Raw genomic sequence first — 21,837 nt, forward strand, 5'->3', positions numbered from 1 at the left:
TTATGTGCTTATCATTCAGCAACAGTAGCTATAAATTGACAATTTTTTCAACCTTTTAAGAAGCTGAAAAAAAAAAAAAAAGAATACCAGCTAGTATGTATAACAGACCACAGCCAAGAGAATAAACCCTCATAGTATATACTTTACTACACAATACTGACAAAAGCTTTATTATTCTTTCATGCTGAAACTAAAGGAGAAATCCTGCCTGACAATTATTCTCTGTTCCAATGAACTGTTTCTTTCACAGAAATGTCCCTGCCAACTTTCAGCAGGTGTTTTCCCAGGAATGGCCATTTCTCTCACTAGACACTTTAAAAAAATTTCTATATTCAGAAGACCTTCTCATCATACAAACTACAAAGCTGATGAGGTTGTCACCTGAAACTCAGATAAGGTTAAGCTGTGCTGATCACTTGACTGATTCTCCTTCCAAAAAAGTGCTTAAACAAAATTTCACATCGTTTTGAAATAACTTGTTGCCTGATGACTGTTTATGTCACCAGCTCTAAGGCTCTACATGACTGGGTTCTTTGTGATTCTGAGAGCTAAAATCTCCCCAGGTATTTTCTTTCTACATTTATTAATCTGCTTGAATGAGATAGGAATGATAACTTGTGGTGTGGGTTTTTTTTTTTTTTTGTTTTGTTTTGGGTTTTTTTGTTTTTTTTGGTTTTTTTTGGTGTGTTTTTTTTTAAAAAAAAAAAAAAAAAAAACAAAACACATAAAAACTCAAGCCATCAAGAAATATGAGATTCTGCCCTACAAATCTTTCAGCTTCCCGTTTCAATTCAGTATTTTTTATAAATGGGAAAAAAATAATGCATGGTGTCTAGGGAACTGTAAAGCAGCTCTTCTGCCAAGTGGTACCAACTAGTTGATAGACTCTTGAATAGCTGCGCAGAAGCTCCACATTCTTGCATTACACTGTACAAACTGTTCTCACTACCCTCCCACCACTTGTACATTGATAATTAAATTAGCAGCACACAGCCCCAGAATATACCACATAAGCCTCTGGTCACCCACCTGCCTGTTAATATCCAGAATGTTTCACTCAAACATCCGTAAAAGTCTATATACCTATTAGGGACTGATCAGGCTAGCTTTGTCCAAAGTTAGGTGAAATATGAAGCCCAACATGTAGTAAAAGCCAAGAGAATCTGAGGTTTTTTTGGACACAAAGACACATAAAGCAAAGTCCCTAAGTCAAGGTGAAGAAGATGCAAGAATTACTGGAGGCTCTTCGCAGTCCTACGAGTGCTGCAGGAAGCCAACTGATGATCACTTTCCCCAGCAAAAGTATCACCAGAACAACTAAAGCAAAAGGCACATTTCTGTCTGTTTTGCACAGAGGTAAGTGTTCTGTAATGCAAAAAGGAGTGAGACCCACAACACACACCCTGCACGTTACCATAGGCAGACATTTGCTCCAGACCTCTGCTGGCCATCGATGGGCTTTTCAACAGGTCAGGCTGAAAGGTGGGCTTCTGCAAGGGCTTCTGCACTGTGGGCTTCTGCAAGGAGTCAATCATGCCTCAACTTTCATTTGATAAAAATGGTGCCTGGAGTGTTTTTTTGGGGATCCCTTTTGCTTATCTTCAACCATATACTACAAGACACAGCTTCAATATACAACCACTTTTCTCAAACTTCCTGGACCCAGCAAAGTTCTGAGAAAATTATTCTGACTTACCAGATTTATGCCTATGTTGAATGCCTATGTGTATGTTTTATTTCACAGCTATTATTTTTTTTTCTTCTAGATGGTGATACTGACAATTAGCTCCTTGGGATCCCGAGGCTAGCACAGAATGGAGCCAGCTAAACTCATTAAAATCAGAATAAGCTAAGTCAAACATGCACTTGACATGGGGAATTGTAGCAACAATCAGATATACTGCATCTTGAAACAGTCTCAATCTTCCTATGAACACAAAATATCAGCAGGATGGCCAAATTCCTCTGAACATGTAGGAAAATGCACACGGGTTAAAGCCCAGAAGTTTTTTTTTTAATCTTCATGCCTTCACTGAGTTACTATTTCACAGCCCCCACTGTAACTCTTTTACCTCAAGAAGCTAGAGGCTATTAGAGTGTAATAAAGCAGACATATTCACAACACAGGAATTCACTTTTTCAACACTAGTAACTTCTACACCCTTTTACCTATCTCATCTGATGTCCCGACACACTTCTCCTAGGAACCACAGAAGAAAAAATGGGACATTTTAATGCAGACCATCTACCTGGAAAATATATTTGGTCTCTATTCAGTTTAACTATTTTTCTCACCTCTCAACTTCTATCACTGAGATGAGAGGGGGACTCCATGCTCTCAGTCTCCCATCTCTTACCTGGATTGCAAATAAATAATTTCCATCATACTAAACTTGTCAATGCCACTTAAATATTACTTCCTTCTGCTAGTTAGCATGGTCTTTTGTTTTGGATTTAGTTTGACAATAATGAGCTAGTGCTCTGGAGAGAGTTAATGTTTTCTTCCAGTAGCTATCCAGTGTTTGGGATTTGGTATGAAGAGAATTCACAAACTCATTAATATCTTGGCTGTTGTCATGGACACCACAGACTTCTTCAGCCATCCAGTTGCAGGTGCAAATTTGTAGGAGGTGGGCACAGATGGGACAGCACCTACATTACATCCAGGTTGAATGAAGCATTCCATACCATGGATGTCATGCTCCATCTATAAGCAGGAAGTTGCTGGGGACAGCCTTTCTTTGTGCAACATCTTGCTCCTACACCAAGTCCAGAAGCTTAGTAAGTAGCCATCCACAGTACCATTATGGTCCTAATACAAACACAGGCCAAATTCTGCCCTTACGTGCATGTGTAGAACTCAAAGTCAGAGAGAAAAGTCTGAGTCCAGAAAGCAGCTCAACCCAGTCAACTACACTTCTCACACCTCCTATGTATGTTTAAGATCCATTCTAACTTGCTTTAACTTCCTCAAAATTACAAGAGCTATCAAGACAAATAAGAACAAAATGCTGCAGTGAAAATCTTACCAGCGGTCCATACCTCAGTGTTATAATACATGCTCAGAAATCCACATACACAAAGGAAAGAGAATGGGTTTCGGACATAAAGCAGATTAAATATTTAGTGACTTTGGTGTACAGTATCAGAAACTTTCAAATACGAAGGAGGAGCACTGAGTGTATCAGGTATACATGCACATGCATGTTGGCTGAAATCAACTGTACAGGATATTAACTAAACAACAGTAAAACAGATGCATACATATACCCAAGTCACAGAGAACTGTCCTAAAAGCTATACAAAGTTTTACATATTGATGTAAGTAAAACTGAATTTCAAGTTATAAGAACAAAGCTGAAAGAGGAATCTATATTCAAAGAACAAAAAAGTCATTCTTCAAGCAGTAATAATCAGGAAACTTATTTTGTGCTGGCTGCAAATCCACTAATATGTACACAGTAGGCTCAAAAAATAGAGTCATCATTCAGGGTTTGCTGCATGAATCACCATAAGCTACTGAATGACCTCAGTGAATGCTGAACCAGAATGACAGCATAATCTTTCCTATTTATCCCAAGTAAACATGAGAATTTTTGCACAGACTTCCTCTGGACTGTTGTTGTTCAACTATTTCATGAGTAAAGAGAACTGTTGCTACTGATTAATTTTAACATATTCACTTGTAGGTAGCTTTCATTTTTAATATTTTTCCCCTCAATTAATAAACCCTTCAGGATATAAACATTACATGAAGGTTCTAACCCTTACCTGTCCACAAGGAGCATTTTGCAAGGATATGGTAAATGCTCCAGATGTACGGCTTTTTGCTAGAATATATTGGCAGGTAGCTTGGAAAGTGTACTTGCGCCCATCAAAGGTCTTGAAGTGAATGTCTCCTGAAACTGAGCATTCAGCTGACAAACATAAAAATCATGTAATTTAATATGTAGAAAAGACAGTGTACTCTCACCAGTTATTACTGCTGTAGAGTTCATATGCTTTGATGCATGGTATAATTTATAAAATTGTGTTCCTATTATAGCCAACTACTATGAAAACTGTTAGGAACTGAACCTTATCCTTGTTTTTGTTACGGAGTTCCTACTAGATGCCAGGCTGGGATAACTAAACAACTTTCCCCCAAAAGGAAGCAATAATATGTGCGATCCTTACATTCTGGGTGTTGCATTTGATTTGTGGATCTAAAAACCAAATTGCAGAAACATTAAACACTCCAACAGTTAACTGATAACTCTGAGATTAGTGTTTGAATCTACTGGCAGCTATAAGAACCATGAGGCCATGGTACCTTTAACATGCAAAATCCTTTTGACCTTCATCTCTGTAGTTTAGCTGCCTATGTATGAAGTGAGAATAACATCCTCATTCCGCAGGCATGTTATGAAAAGGATTAACTGATATTTGTGCAATACCTAGATACTATATCGCTAGCCAGCAATACAAACTTTAGCTGAACTACAAGAATAACCAGGTAGAACCATCTACTACCAGAGATGTTACGGTGATGTACAGGGAGACACATTACTGCAATAAGCTGAAACACAGATACCTGCTGTTCAGACCATTTTAGTATTTTAACTACTGTGTGTGTAGATTTGTTTATATGTAGATAGAAATCAAATTACTAATTATATAGTGAAATATCATATTAAGATCAAATAGTATATTTTACCCCAAGTAAAAACTCAGTTGTTAAAAAAAGTTAGGTATTCAAGACTTCCACATACCTGGACATGTAAGATTTGTACAAATCCACTTTCCTCCTATGCAAGTGCTGAAATAAAAACAAAAAGGTTTCATACTTTTTTTTGTGTGTGTAAAGTATATGTGGTTGTCTCTCAGTTGTTCCTCCTGGATTTCTTATCTATGAAATGAGCACCAAGAGTCTTAAGTCTCACAGAGGGTGCAACAGAGCTATCAAAGTCACTAGAATGTCTGGAAACTGTGGCAAGAGCTTTTCGAGAGGATATGATCAGGTGAAATTTCATCCATGCATTCAATAGCACTTGTCTTTTTTTCTTTTTTTTAGCTCCTTGATAACAATTATAAAAGTTAAGAATAATTAAAATTGAGAAGAATAAACACAAGCAATTTGAATCTTATGACTTAAAAAAAAATGGAACTGTTGTAAAAAAAGAAGTTGCACATCTGTGAGCTCATCTGTCTTCTTCAAGTAAGTTGATCCAACAAAAGGCAGCATCTACAAACTTCTCTTCCCAATGTATAAAATTAACTCAGAAATTCCCCAAACAGCAGCTTAATGTCATAATGACATCAGACTCTTTGTGTCTAAGTGAGACAACACAAACAAGAGAAAAAGTAAAGTCAAAGTAGTTCTCCTGTTAAGATTTCAAACTCTAGATTCCTTTTAGTTTGAGGCATATTTCAACATGTAAAGAGTACTAAATATTATTCTCAGCAATATTTGTCATTTGCTCTTCTTCATTAATAGCTCTAGAGTCTCTTTCATTTTTTCCTTCCTTGAAAAATACACATGGAAGAATAGTTTCTGTATGTAAAACAGTGAGGACTTACCAACTTCATACAATTTTAAACTAAAATAGTCCTTAAAGATGTTATCTTATGACCATGAAGGGACTAAGTCCACAGCATAAAAAGAAAAATTACTAACCAGTTATTACATTCCTCATAAACCACTGAACCCATTTCAAGGAAACTTCCATGATAGTCACAAGGACAGTCCATAGGCTTGACACACAACCCGTTTTCATAAATTAAGCCTAGAAGAAATAAAACAACACGAAAAAAGATAAATATCTCTACAAATGGTTGATGAAGCACTAACAAATATACACAAAAACAACACAAAAGGTCACGTATGATAATAAAACTCTGGACTATCCGGTAGTCATTTTTGCAGAACAAGAGCGAATTTGAATTATACTAAACCAATTCCATTACATGGGCCAAGTCCCCAGATTGCTTGACATACACTAACAATAGTATGAATAACAAGTGTTTAATATTGAGGAAAAAGGGCAGGAAACAATCCCATCACATACAAACACAAAAAACCAAACAAACAAACCAACCCCAAACAACCACCACCACCACCAAAAAAACCCACCACATGCAAACCACACCACTCTGCTTTGAGTGCCTTTGGCTTCTTTCTTGACAGCTTTACAAATCTTTGCCTCTATGTTTTAAGGCACTGTTTGGTCCTTAATTTCAGTGGGGCTTTTGTCTTTTTTTTTTTTTTTTTTAATTATTCCATTATTAGAGAGCCAGAAGCTATAAGACTTTACTAGTCCATAAAAGATAAAACGTATGCCAAAGCTAATTATAAAGTTCCTGTGAGCACCTTAATCTAGCCAGACCATGTAGCTAAGCTTAGGGGAGAACAACCTGAAAGCTGTGTGGAATCAAATAATAGTATTTGAGAAGCAAAACTTACCATCTGGACAGTAGCATCCATCAATGCAGGGAAGCTCACTGCCAATGCACTGTGACTGTTGATGACATGAAACAGGGCAACAGTTGATACACTCATTATAAGTCAAAGGTTCAACACAGGCAATCACTGAAAAACAGGAACAGGCAGAGAAATGAAAAGGTATTGGTTTAATGCTTCAGGCCTTAGATAGATTGCACACATTTCTTTCAAGTAGTTACCTTTTGGTAAGTCAGTTGAGTGTCTGTTGTGTAGAACAATGAAATAATGGCTTTCATAACACTGAAAATATACATATATTCATATTCTGTCCATTAGAGGTGCATTGAGAAGGAATAATCTTAAAATACACCAAGGGAGACTCAGGGAAACCTTCTCACAGCAGAGGTATTTAGATATTCAGATCAGTGTAAGAAGTGGTAGAATATCCATTAACAAACACTTTTGAAAACACAGGCAAAATCTGTCATGAACAACAAAGCAGTTTTGGTCCTGTGTTCCAGACAGGCAAGCCAGTTACATGATCCCTTTCAAACTTACTTTCTGTGACTTCTAAGATGAAGATTTATGCAAGTGTAACTCAAATTTATTTTTAAACACTCATGACATACATTTTCTATATCAGAAAGCCACAACGACTTAGACAATATTTGAAAGAACAGCTCTATGAAAAAAGAAAATGGTTGATCATCTTAAAGAATCTCTGGTGGTTTAGTACGAAGGTTCTTAAAACATATCCTAATAAGTTTAGTACTTTAAATACATTCAGTACAAATTACGCATGTAAAAAAGAAATTCCATTGCATTTAAGTAGCCTTGACGTGAGTCCACAGTTACTTACATTGAGAACTATGCAAGTTCAAAATAGGAGGTAAGACAAAGAAGTGGAAGTATGAAGAGCATTATTTTCAAAATACAACTACTAAGCAGTATTTCCAAGTACAAAAGCATCTGCTTACCACACTGCTGAAAGCGCATTCGCCATCCATGAAGTGGCTTTCCTGCTTGGGCACACGCTCGAGCATATTCAGTTAAGGCTCGACACCAAGTTGCATTATCAACTGCTGACCTTACACAAATAAAAATTGACATATTATTTTCTAACTACATTCAAACATGCAAAAAACACCTCAAAAATGCATTGCATACTACCACAATGTCTGCATCTACTTTAATAATGTTCTAAAGTACTGTGTTGGTTGGCTAGGTTAAACGTCTTCAATGGATCAGACATTCTGATGCACTTGAAGACAGGTCACCAAGGTATTTGAGACACAACACTAAATTCCTGAATAAATCCATGAAAGCCAGGGATACAGCAGTATAGACAGACTTGAATAAAGGTCTTGATTTTTAGAAAAGGAATAACATCCTTCAGAAAAATAACAAGAAAACAAAAAGATCTCTACCAGTGAGTCACCATGGTACAAGAAATTGAAATTACCTTCTCCTGTACTGCCTGGTGATTTAACTAGTCAAAACTGCTTGGACAAGGATTACAGCAGGTTGTGAAATGACAGCATAAATTAAAACAGCAAACAAATTCCTCATTTCATTGGATTAACATATGGCTTGCAGATGCCAAACTGATCTGTTCAGTATTACTTTTCACTAAGGCTAGAAATTTTGATGATGTTGCATTAACGTTAACAAATTATAAAAGTATCTGGTCCTGATTTTGGTCATTCTTATACTAAAGCAAACAAACACAAACAAAAAGCCACAAGCAAGCAGAAAGCCCAGAAACAACTCCACAGAAATTTCTGGCAGTAAAACTAGAACAAGTGAAAAAAGCAAAATAATCAAAGAATGTTAGATAGTAATTGACATGCAAAAAAGGCACACATTAGTTCTGTTAACATTTACAATTAGTTCTCATAATAGAAGGACAGTGTTTTTTATAATGGCTTTGGAATCAGCCAAAAACATTCACTTACATGCAAAGATCATTGGTGCAGCTTGCCATAAAAGGAAGAGGACTCACATATTCGTGACATTGTTTAAACGGGGGCTGTAACAGGATATTACACAGAGTGTATGCCCTCTGAAATTAATCAGATAGCTGTTGTGAATAAGAGATTTTCATAAATAAACCTATTCAGAATAGAATACTATCAAAAATCAGAACAGAATCTCAGTCTGTGACAAGGAATCACTTTCCTTCCGTGAACCAGAAGCAGCGGCTAGCAACACGTTGCGTTCCATGCCAGAGTATTCATAACACTGGTCACATCAATGGTAGTAAAACAGAACCCTTCCCCAAGAAAGGCACAGACCATGTTGCAGCTAAGCCCCAGACAACCTGAAATAGTCTTCAGTTAAATCACAAAGTAAAAGGCAACTGAAATAAAACATGCCTGGCATCAGTTTTAGTTTCTAAGCACTTCATTTCAGGGCTATATCTTGAAAATACTCCTTAAAAGGTAAAACTACTTCAATGTGATGGACGAAAGTGACAATAACTCATTTTTTCAACACTGGGACATTAACTGGGCTCTAATTCTGATTTTGCCTGCCTGCTTCCTTCTATCCTTCCTAAGGAGAACAAGCTCTAGAATGCACTACTACTTTACACCTTTCACCCATTTAGGCCCATATTCAAACACTTTTTTTGGCTGCTATGCAGACAATACAACATCACAAAACATCAAGAATTACAAACTCATACAGAAGAAAAGTAGAGGGGAGAAGAGGAGACAAGGGAAGCTCTGCTGCAGCAACCATTTAAATCCACCTCTCCAAAGAATTGAGAACATTCCCAGCCTCCTTCAAAGCCTTAAGTCAAATTCTTGTTCTAATTAGAATCACCAACTAGTGTAATAATCCTTTTGTGTTGATCCAAACCTGTAGAGATTCATGGCTTTGTGTCAGGCAGGGTGGTTCATTGAGAAGAGATTTATCCCAACTGGGTGTTCCTTGTGGAGGATTTTCCTGCCAACTCTCTACAAATTCTGTTACATCATCTGTCAGCTTTCCTAAACAAGACACACAACAGTTACACAGCAACTTGGAAGAAAAACAGCATTTCTATAGGATTTCCCAGGGAAACATCTCAATAATCAAAACATCACATCACACAGAGAGCTCCAAGCCCTTCCTACAACTAAATGAATCAGCTGTCAGTCTGAAGACAATCTGGTCCTTTTAAGAAATGAAAATACTTTTAAAAGGGACTATAGTAGGCAGCCTTTAGAAAGGCAGAAAGCAGTTTATGTGATTCAGCAAGGAAGGGTTTTAGGGAGCAGGACTGCGTCTGCTACAGTCCTTGAATGAAAGAAAGGAAAGCTATAATAGCATAAACATGGGTCTATGCTGTTGCTTTACACGAAACTCCCAAAAGAGAGTCTAAAGTCCAAGAAAGATGACATTCCTGGATCACTGCAATGGTAAAAAATGATTACATACATTAACCAAGTAAAGGCATGACTTTTTCACATTAGTAGAAACATCCATGTTAGCTTTAAACTAGCTAAGAAAGGTATTATCCATCATAGACAAGTGGTGACACTGATTGCTACTTGGATTACCCACTAATGCACATCTTGCCATATCTTTATTACTCTTACTCCCAAGCTAATTGGATAAAGCTAGTATGCAGTGTAACAACCTGTGCTACAACCACAGTGTTAAGTGACTGAGATATCCTGAGGAAGGTGAGAGGGTAGAGAAAAGTCTCTGAAGGCAATGAGGACAATGAGCTATTGGTCTTGGTATTATTTTAAGCATTTTGATTTAGTGACCAATATATTCCATGGCAGTAAGAGCTGATAGTAGTGCAGGGCTTATTTTAAAGGAGGAGTAAAGACTTAAACAGCCCAAACCAATAATTTCCAGAGGTCTTTATTACCTAACTTGAACTAACTTTCAGGGGCCTGATTTTTTCCTCAGGTTCTTTATAGAAGTCATCACTCAGTATTTATTGAAAGCCAAGACTCTTTAAGTATGTGAAGTTTGTATCCAAGGATCACTGGTCACTTCTGAAAGCATTAGCATAATTGATCAAATGAGATTTGGCAGTTTTCATCAAATTGATCTACTAACTAAAATTTCCGATCTATTTCCAATTGCAGTATCTCAGGCTTCTACAGGCTCCTACATAAAATTGCTAAGAGGGCAGTGAACATTTAAAAGTAGATTTTACCTTTCAACTCCTAGGAGACTGAAGTAAGGCATTACCATTGCAGGTAATGGAGTAAGACAGCTTTTAGTCATGCTTTTGAAGACCTTTGTCCCCAGAGCTCCATCTATATTGAAACTGACCCTCTTCGCTAACAATATCATCTACCACAAGTATTTCCATATCCTATTTTCCATTTCAGAAGTTGACCATCTTATATTCAATTAGCATTACAATTTAAAACTAAGCAAAGTTACATTTAGTTCACACACCCAAAAAAAAAAAAAAAACAAAAACAAACAAACAAACAAACAAAAAAAAACAAAAAAAAAAAAAAACACAAAACAAAACACAAAAAACCCCACACCAAAAAAATATAAACACAAACCTCTACTAACACAAGAGGAAGTATTTTAAATACTCACCATAACTGGTTTCAAGATCATCCTGTAGGATAGCATTATTGTTTCCACAGAGCCCTTGTGTTTTGCCCAGGTACTCTGGTGTCATTTTGATATACATTGCAGACGTACCATCCCAAGCCAAAGTAAAGGCATACTGGTGCCTGACTAGGAAGTATCCAGCTAGCTTCTGGATGTGTAAGTTTCCAATAATATAAGGTAACTGTACTCTGATAAATAAGACAGAACCAAAACCAACTTTACGTGAGAAAGTATCACTATTCAAAATAAATTACATGCTGATTTAATGACTTCCTCATACATCTCAAAACCCCTGACATAAATATCAAGTAATTTCACTAAAAAAAAAAAGGTGAAAATTGCAAATAAGAGCAAAAATCAAAGGACTGATGGCAGTGGTTATGTTTCTTAATACCACGTAGCAGTCATTTAGATGTCACCCTCCTCAGACACTATTCTGTAGAAGGCAATTATTACAGCTGTGGTCTGGATAGGTTTTTTTTAAGCTACCAACAAATATCTGATCCAGTTTATGTCTCTTATCAAATTGGTATCACAAGATTAGTTACAGTGTAACTACAGCATAAGAAACACAAGTGCAATTACCCAAATCCTTTGTAGGTGACTTCACTGCTCATCTTTATCTGTTCATCTCCAGAAAAGAATAAACTAATGGACCTTCTGCAGGAGTAAGGAGAAGAATGGCACTCAGGATCATTATTCACCTGCCAAATAAAATTACTAGCATCAAAGTCAAGATTTTAATCCAACTCTTTGGAATCCACATTACACAACTAATACTCCCAATCCCACCTTCAGCATGCGAACAAGTAGTTTGGTTCCACTCTTCCTCAAAAAACCTGAGTACAATTAGTACTCTTTTTAGAGCAGTCTTTTCACAGCAGAAGCAGGTTTGGAAGTACACACATCAATTTCCTTCCAGCTATTTACATTTTGTGCTATAGTAACTGGTAGCTCACATTACATTAGAATTACATCTATATCACATTCTAGAACCCCATACTACCATTGCAAGTTACTTTTAATGTCCAAATATTAATGCATTATTAGCAAGCTCAACAACAACCCACAGAATGTAGAAGTGCAGTCCCTTACCTGTATGGAAAAACTCTGTTCATCTAACTCAGTATGTCTCACAAGTGCGTACGTGGATTTCCCAGGAAAATAATAATAGAGTCCATCGAAAGTTTCAAAATTATATTGACCCCAAGTTCTGCATATATGATCTCTTTCGGCACCTGTATTATACACTAGCAAAAGGAGAGTCACTTGAGAAGTACCACTGGTTTTTTATTTCAATCTGTAGCTGAGATTAACATACACAGTAAGCTATGAGATATCACCACAGAAAAGAGAGGGAAAAACAATAGGGTATGAAGAAACCTTTAGGCAGAGGGTAGTCATTCTTGTGGTTGTGAGAACTACAACTACAATCCCAGAAACCCAGGTAGTTTTCTCTCTTTACACACCTGTCTGGCATCTTGGTCCAGATGCATTAAATCGACTGCAGTTACACAGCTCTCTGTAGACACACTCACCTCCATTAAAACATGTGAACGAATCTGCGTGGAAAAAAAACAAAGCATGTTAAATTATGATAATTTTTGTTCTTAAGACACAGTTCTGTCACCAAACATAACTCCATGAATGACAGGTGATGGTGGCTTAGCATTTAAATGTCCAGGAGATTCCCACAGGCCTCCACAAAGAAGATACATACAGCAAAAGCTACACCTCGAGAAATAAAAGCAGATGAAGCAAATCTATTGTACATTTAGAGAAGCCAAATCAAAATGGCTGTGATATCTGTTAGTCTGATGTGTTTTTAATCACCTAAGAATGAATAGAGGAAGTGAACAAGTATTAAACAAAAACAAATCACGGTGCCTATTACTTAAACAACAGACTGCTACAGATAACATTGTATGGGTAAGCCCTATCAAGATGAGAGGATACTGCCCTAGAAACACAAATGCTGAGATCCCAGCTGTGAATCTCTAAGCTGCCTGGCCTCTTTCCATCTTACAACTTTTAAGTGTACCAACCACAAACACCTTCCATAAAGACACAGACCACTGCTCTGGTTTCTGATTTTATTTGAGATAAACTTTTAAGAAAGGAAAAATTTAATGCTTAAGTATTGCGAGCCTACTGTAGAAAAAGCAAGTGCCTTAACTTATAATGACAGGTTTGGGTTTGAGGGAGGGAAGTGTTGGGTCTTTTTACTTTATATTTTCCCTGGGAAGATCCCCATCGAAATCTGAAGAGCCAGTCTTCTTGCTTTATCTTAATAAACACGTAATTATTGGAAAAAAAAAAAAAGGACTCACATATGAATTTTTAAGCATTGTCCTGAAAACCAGCATTCACAGAAAAAGATCTCTTCTCCCATTTCAGTAAAAGGCTCACTTATGAAATATCTAATAATTCGTAGCATACAGACCGGTCCTAACATACCTAGTTTTGCTGATGCAGGCAAAATAAAGCAAGGACTACTTCTAACAATCCAAATAAACTCCACAAATTATTTAGTCTTGACAGAATTAGACTCCAGAGGAAAGCCTTCCAGGATATGGACCACTGTTTCAGGATTTCATGGGTCACACCATCTTTAGGTTTTGTTCTCACACTATTGACATTTGCTAAACATACACAAAAAGTATCAACATAAAAAGTGGATTCTGAACTACTTTATAGAATGAAATGGTTTTCTATAAATTGTTTGCAAGGAAACAAATGTTTTCTAATAAGTCAAGAGTTGATAAGTGACATCCTACTGTCATGAAACAGATGTTGAATTCTTGATTCCAGCAGTAGCAACAGTAAAATAGATCAATTTCAAAGGATGTTTTCTCCCTACCTAATTTTTCCCCCCTCTTCTAGAAGCTCATTTTATTGTTTTACCAATACTAATTTCCTACCAACATCTTTTACAGCACGTATTTAGTTTGTTTTGCCAACATGTAACATAAATAGTAAGAGCTCTTTTAACAATCAGAAACAGCATTTTTAACAAGATGCTACAAACACTTTTCAGTTTCCTTTTAAGCTCCTACTTTAGCTTGAACAAGACTTCCCAATGCCTCTTAAAAACCTCACCTGGTTTGCAAGTTTATCTACTGCACACAAATTGCTTTCGGATGTTCCCACCAAGTGACTACGCATCCAACATTCAATTCACATGCAAAATCTTGTCAGAATTCATGGACTGAATGCTATTTAGACTTCGCTTCTGTTTTACCAAAGTGTGGTCAATGTAGAAGTTTAGTGAGGAAAAAGGTCATATTTAAATTCCCTTTTGCTTTGTGAGATTCTAGAAACTCAAAAGAAAGATGCTTTGTGCTCATAACTGGTTATAATGCTAGAATGAGGAAGACTTCAAGAAACTTACAGTGTACCATAATGAAAAAAAGCTTAACACATTCATCTACTTTAGGCCATGTGATTTTACAAAATATTATCTTCAATTACAAATATACAGAACCCCTGCTTACTGAGTTCTGACAAAATTTGTTGGTACAGTTTATTGGTGTTTATATGGCCATTTCTATTTGCATAAACATTATAAATGCTATTTACTTAAATGAATACTTTTAAAATACCCAAATGATCACTTTCAATTCCTTTGTTTTCAACACACACCACGTCCCCCCCTAGGAAAAGAAAAAAAAGGAAAAAAAAATGGGAGGCCATGCTGAAGAAAACCAAGGCAGGTAGACAAAATAAAAGAGACACTCCTTTCCCTAGCTGCTCCAAATATCTATGTCCTTTTCCCTGCCTGGCCAGCATGAGTTCAATTTAAAACTAGGCAAGCACCATGTAGAAAGGCCCTTATTTACTCTGAGGCTCCTCATTTACATACTCACAGTGAGCAATCTTGTCACTAATGCAAAAGCCTTATTCCTCCTGTCAAGAGAGGCAGACATCGATCTCTTTCATCTTGAGTGGTGCAAAACCCATGTAATCAGAGCTCAGGTCTCTGTTCTTTGCTTCCCTAAGATTATGCCCCATTGCCTGTCCAGTTACAATAATCTGCAATTAGACTGCAAGTCATGTTCATTCTTTGTTATAAAAGAAGTTCGCCCCCTTTTGATGTTTCTGGTTGAATGATCCCCCTTCAAGCACAGCTCAGGTAACCTGCTTCAAGCCACATTTATTCAGATTGTGCACACAGTCAGCTGATCTTGCTGTCACTGGGAAGGAATCTCCCTTGCTCCCTTTTAGAAAGAGGGTTAGTCAAATCTGAATTGAAGTCAAATGACTCAAGCATTTTCCTCATTATGAAGTTCTCTTCTGTCTGGACATGTATGATTCTAAGAAAACATGTCTGGTGGGTTGACCCCAGCTGGATCCTAGATGCACACGAAGTCGCCCTCCCACTTTCTCACTCCCCCTCCTCAGCTGGACAGGGGAGAGAGAATATAAATGGAAGGCTCATGGGTCAACATAATGACAGGGGAAAACCACTCACCTGTTACCATCACAGGCAAAACAGACTCAACTTGGGGAAATTAATGTATTGCAAATCAAATCAGAGTAGGGTAACAAGAAAAAAAATACAACTAAAACCTTAAAACAACTTCCCCCCACCTCTCCTTTCTGGGCTCAATATCAGTCCTACTTTTCTCTACCTTCTCCCCCTCAGCAGCGCAGCAGTACAGGGAATGAGGACTGCAATCAGTTCCTCACACATTGTCTCTGCAACTCCTTACTCCTCAGGGGCAGGACTCCTCACCCTCTTCCCCTGCTCCAGTGTAGGGTCCCTCCCACGGGAGAGAATCCCCCACAAACTGCTCCAGTGTGTGTCCTTTCCAAGGGGTGCATCCTTGAGCAACTGACTGCTCCAGTGTGGTTCATCCATGGGGTCACAAGTCTTAACAGCAAGCCTGCTCCAGTGTGGACTCCTCTCTCCACAGGTCCCACCAGAAGCCTGCTCCAGCGTGGGCTCTCCATGGGGTCACAGCCTCCTTCAGGAGGCAACCACCTCTTATGGCATGAGGTTGCATGGGCCACGGGTGGATCTCTGCTCCACCGTGGACCTCCATGGGCTGCAGGGGGACAGCCGGCCTTGACATGGCCTTCATAGGAATCTCTGCTCCAGTGCCTGGAGTGCCTCCTTGCCCGACCTTGGTGTCTGCAGAGTTGCTTCTCTCACATATTTTCGCTTCTCTCTCAGGCTGCAGTTGCTGTTGCGCAACTTTTTTCTCTTCATAAATATGTTATCTCAGATACACCACCACTGGTGCTGATGGACTCAGCTTTGCCCAGCAGTGGCTCCATCTTGGAGCCACCTGGCATTGGCTCTATGGGACATGGGGGAACCTTCTATCAGCTTCTCATAGAAGAGACCCCTGAAACTCGCCCGCTACCAAAACTTTGCCACACAAACCCAGTACAACATGATAAACATAGTTCTTTTATTCGCTTAAATCACTATAGTATCTTTCTTTACAGTGCATAGACGAGCTCTGTGTGCTTAGTTGGTAGGATTAGTTATCCTTAACGAGGTAATGAGAGGAATAGTGTTGATCCAGATCACATTTAATGATCTTACTACTGTAAACCATGTGGCCTCCTTTAATCATTCAGTTCTGCTCAATTAGCACATAAATACTTCCTCATGTATCCAGAATAAACATCCTATAGAAAAAGGTTCACTCCGATATTTGTCATTAAAGGAATATAAGCTGCCTAAATAGGCTAACCCATATGATCATACCACAAGTTTAGATCTCTCCTAGGGACATGAGAAACACTGTAAAACCTGCAGAAAGGGAACAAACATCAAGACTAAGCAAAGGTTAAAATTAGGAAAGATTATGGAAGAATATGGTATGCTTCCTTTACCTAAAAGTGAACTCTATTAAAAAGCCTTTTGCTCTTCTTTTTCCTTTGACCTTAAGCCAGTTGAGTGCATTGGGTTGGAATCTGCAATTGAAAACTGGCAAGATTCTTCTAGCAGAAAGTGGGAGGCCTAAGTAACATGATTCAACTCAAGTAGTAACATGATTTCTAACCAGTGACACCATTACCACCTGCAAGTCACTCTGACAATATGACCATCGTTGCCATGAAGCGACTTGTCTCAAATTCCTTCTTTATTGAACAGGGAGAAGACTTCGGAGCATCTTATGGTGCAGGTCTGAATTCTTCCCTGCTTCTCCCACTACTTAAGTGCTCTAATCATCTGGTTATTACTGAAAAGGCTGCAACCCCATGCAATATGTGGATGGTGTTATTCTAGTCCCTTGGGCCCCTGGATCTCCATTTAGTCCATTCCCCTTGTTAAGTCTTCAGCGCCAGGCAGCACGAGCCTTCAGGCCAGAGCTGGCACTCTATAAGCCATAGCAGAACCAACCTCATGCCCATTATCTATCACAGCCTTTGAAAAAGTGAAAATATAAACCAGCTTGTTTGCATTTAATTTCAAGTGTTTCCAGAAATCAGTGTCCAGACTTCACAGAGATGCTACTGCTGTTCTCTCTGAAGAGATGATTTAACAGTATCACGTATATCTGGCAAGAGAAAACTCCAACATCCATTTCGAAATACAGTACAGTGCCACCCAACTGTGGTTGGCCTTTCAAATGTTATTCATCCGGGCTCCAAGCACAAGTTCTGCCGATTTCATATAATTACTATTCAAAGTCATCTTGCATCTTCATCAAAATAAGGATTTATTTTGCAATATTATTATAGATGCCATATATCTTGAAGGTTTGTCTCTATGATATTGTGCCCATTTACATTAGTACTGCTCTAATGAGTACTTAAGATCTCTTGAACTTATTTCAGTTGCAAATCAACTGTATGTCCTGATTAGGTCACCCATTATTTGTTCTTCTGATCTTCTAACATATTTATTAGGTATGAAAAAAAGTATAGCTGAAAGTAATTTATATAATATGAAGCCCTTCAGCATGAAATGAGATACAGCCATTAGAGAACAGCTGCCCTCTTGAAACACAAAGAGGTAACTGCAAACAAAGTATGTATCTGTATCCCATATGAAAGTTAAGATAATAAGTCAGAGAGACATCTAAACTAAACTTTTTCAGTAAAACAAAAGCAATCCAACACATTAAAGAACATGTCTGGCTACTCAAATTACCATGCACATCAACAGCCTCATTTTTGTTTTAGCCATCATGTGAATCCAGATGCTTCAACTGAATTTTGACCCTGTTGTAATACACCATTATCTTCAATACACTACTAATCCTCAAAGATTCATGAATGATGTGAACCTTCCTGTGGTTATTTTTCTGTAAAACATTAAGCACTTACTAGTGTTGGGATTCTGTAAGACGTAGTATGAAAAAAATTGTTTACGTAAGTCACTGAGGATAGGTATTCTTTCAGAATCTCATTATTAGATTCGCTTGGACAGAAAAGTTGAAGAATGAAAGACTAATTTAGAGATCTGAAAATGACAAAGTTTTAATTAAGCTAGGTAGGTACAAGATCCAGCCTTTTCCCTTAGTTCTTATGATTCTGCCTATTTACCAGCTTCGGTCTGAACAGTTTCAGAGCTCTAGAGTCATTTGCAGAAACATACAGAGACTTTATAGCTTCCAGGATTCTTTACAAAATGACACATTTTAAAAGCTTTATGCAAGTGTAGAAGAGAAGTCTGCCTTAAGGCTATCAAACTACAAAAAAGGTAAATTATTTACAAATCAGCAAATCTTATGCTGAAATGGAAAAGTGATTAAAAAAAAAAAGGCATTTTGGGATATGAATTTGCAAGAAACACCAAGGAGATCTATAGCTATGCATAGAAGAATAGAAGGTATGCTTAAAATTAAATATTTAAACTTTTGCTGTCAATGTTCTTGAAATTTTATGTTTTGTAACTCTGCACATTTCCATTGCACACTTGCTCTAGAAAGCTTTCAGGCACCCTTTTGACTACATGAGAACTAATACAACAAATATTTCTTGCATTATCTTTCATCCTTAACTGCATAGTCTTTGAAAACATCTGCTTGTAATGGCATAAATTTTCTGTGGCATACAGGCTTCAACAGGATGCAATACAGCCTTGAAATGAGGGCAAAGGGCTCATTACACCAGGATGCAAAACTTTCCTTTTTGAGATTCTGAGGTGAACATGTAGGATGTAATTTTAATCCTTCAATACTAAGAGCCTTCCAGCTAACTGTAGATTTTCTGCTCTGCTGCATCTTTTGAAATCAGCACACATACTGTAAAGGACAAGGATCTTCTACAGTAACAGTGACTTTAAACATCAAAGACTTGTGTCCGCTACAGCATTTCAACACATGATGATTTGAAGTGTTTAACCTGTCAGGAATTTTGAGCAGTAGTTTGAAACTTACTTCCAGAAATAACTTGTTTTGCCTGTCCCAGGTTCTGAATGCATGCTGGCTCTGGAGATTTTTGCCTGGGTTTTTGTTTGGCATGTGGAAGGAATTACAAGTTTAACAACTATGAAAACTATGTCTTAACTGCTGTCAATTATTCTGGTAAACATTTCCGAACTCAAATCCCATATTCCCTGGGTATAAGAAACTAACACAAAAATTTGTCCCTTAGCATTTACTTTTACTATAATAATTTTTTTGTTCCCTTGACATAATAAGAAAATGTACAGTTCTCTAAACTGCTTTCAGTTGTCTAATACAGCACAAAGGTAAAAAAAAAAATCTATTGCACAATTAATCAAGTACCCATCGCACAAAAATTCCATGTAAAACATGTTGGTTTATCTATACACCCAGAGTTGCAGGAAGCGAGAAAAAGATGTTATTGCAATGAGAATTGACTGTAATAGGATGAAATATAAGTATGTTATAATCACAGTTTTCTAAGTACGTCATAGAATAATTTTCATAGAATCAACATTAAACTGGAGAAATAATCTGATAACCTAACCTTGCTGGTTTTAAAAAAACACCTAAACAACCAATCAACCACACCACACAAAAGCTTTGCTATTTCATATACCCCTAGATTGGTACAAATTCCAGTCCATGGGCAGAGTTACAAAAGCTTGCATCTCTCTTCAAACAGGAAGGACCAAAATGAAACTATTGTGCTAAGCATCTGGAGCATGTTACCAAACGTCTTGCACAAAGCAGATCAGGTTGTTCTTTTGTTTGGTTTTTAGTTCGCCTTTTGCACACAGGCAACAATTGATTCCATTTCCCACAGAGTTTATTGGGATTTAAAAAGGAGAGCTTCACTTCTAGTTATTCCACTGTTTAAAGAGTTTAGTAATCCTGATTTTAACTGCTTTCCAACGTGGGCAATCACCAATAATTCTTGAAGCTTGTTGATGTCTCCAACATCATCATATTGCCAAAACAAGTATCTTAGAAATGGAAAATCCTTATCAAGTATTTTTGTCCCATAGAAATACGACCTGGGATAAACTTAATGGTTTCTTTCTATTACACCTGCAGAGGGTAATGAAACCTAATTCTTGTCATCGTAACTACATCCTCTGAAAGCTTAGACATGCGGTGAGTTAGCATGAGATACTCGCTACCCGTTTCATTCTCCCTCCTTCTAGATTTGTTCTTCCCTTTCTTATATAATAGGCCTATTTAAGAAGCAATAAATTGCACACAAACCATTTTCAAAAGTTCTGTTAAAACAGCACAATGAACCTTACATCTTTTTTCTAGCTGGTTGCTCTGAAGCAGAACATGAAATCCACTAGTACCATTAAAGGAATTTTGACTTGCAAAAAAATAAACCCAGAGAAACAAACAATTATTATGGCAACAAACTGCTCAGCACGATTTACATATCTTCTTTTCGGAAGCTGCTTTTTTTAGGGTTTAAAGGAAAAAAAAAAAAGCTAAGAAAATAACTACTTCTTGGTCAATATGCTGGTAAAACCCTCAAAAGCAGAGAGAGTTTTACTGGTATAGACCGCTATATTTGTAGACCAATTTTACCATACAATAGATACATATATATATATATATAATATATATATAAAATATATATTGGAGAGGATCACAGGTGCTAGTTTTTATTTGAGTAATGCTATGCTTCTCTAAACCCTTGTATTCCTCTACATTAAGCTACACACTTCTCAAAAGCTGTTGAAAACAGTATGTATTAAAGAAATCAAATGCTTTTGGAGATGACGTAACCCTCATCACAATAGATAAAGAGTCCAGACCACACACCAGTCTGACATTTTTTGCTATAAAGCCAGGGTATGCAAACCCAGACTATTCACTGTTTGGTAGGTCCCGTGTAATCAATCAGGCTGACTGAAGAGAAACTAGAGGTTTTGCATCACTAACTAAATTTACTGGAATTACTTTGCCTCATGTTTCTCTTTTGTACAATATGAGCATGACACAGGCTCTACAAACAAGGACCTTTAGCCTTGAGCAAAGACATTTAAGCCTGTCCATTGCTGAAAATAAGATTAACCAAAAATGCCAAGATGTAAAATCCTCAAGCAAATGCCCAAACTGGTGGCTGCAAGTACCTAATCCTGCGAAACCACAGATTACGCACACAAAAAGCAACCACAGACTACCTCAGCAAAAAAAAAAAAAAAAAAAAAAAAAAAAACAAAAACAAAAAAACAAAAAAAAAAACCCACAAAAAAAAAACCCACACACAAAACCCCCCCCCAAAAAATAAAAACATACACAAAAATAAAAACACACACAAAAATAAAAACACACACAAAAATAAAAACACACACAAAAATAAAAACACACACAAAAATAAAAACACACACAAAAATAAAAACACACACAAAAATAAAAACACACACAAAAATAAAAAAAGTAACAAACAAAAAACCTCCAAGCATGGAAGAGATACAGGACAGGTAATTTAAT

At 37.2% G+C, this 21,837-nt stretch overlaps 1 protein-coding gene across 1 annotated transcript in view; it reads right to left on the reverse strand.

Moving 5' to 3' along the window:
- Positions 1–21,837, reverse strand: part of OTOG (otogelin) — a 110,186-nt gene that overhangs the window by 84,285 nt on the left and 4,064 nt on the right. Inside the window, exons 5-15 of the mRNA XM_021300048.2 lie at positions 12,469–12,561; positions 12,095–12,249; positions 11,585–11,703; positions 10,982–11,187; positions 9,284–9,414; positions 8,377–8,483; positions 7,399–7,508; positions 6,443–6,568; positions 5,657–5,765; positions 4,752–4,798; positions 3,772–3,917 (exon numbers count right to left, since the gene is read on the reverse strand). Of these exons, the coding sequence (XP_021155723.2) occupies positions 3,772–3,917; positions 4,752–4,798; positions 5,657–5,765; positions 6,443–6,568; positions 7,399–7,508; positions 8,377–8,483; positions 9,284–9,414; positions 10,982–11,187; positions 11,585–11,703; positions 12,095–12,249; positions 12,469–12,561 (1,349 nt within the window). The remainder of the gene's footprint in view (positions 1–3,771; positions 3,918–4,751; positions 4,799–5,656; positions 5,766–6,442; positions 6,569–7,398; positions 7,509–8,376; positions 8,484–9,283; positions 9,415–10,981; positions 11,188–11,584; positions 11,704–12,094; positions 12,250–12,468; positions 12,562–21,837) is intronic.

This window comes from Columba livia, chromosome 5, assembly GCF_036013475.1.
Source record: "Columba livia isolate bColLiv1 breed racing homer chromosome 5, bColLiv1.pat.W.v2, whole genome shotgun sequence".
Classification (NCBI taxonomy): domain Eukaryota; kingdom Metazoa; phylum Chordata; class Aves; order Columbiformes; family Columbidae; genus Columba; species Columba livia.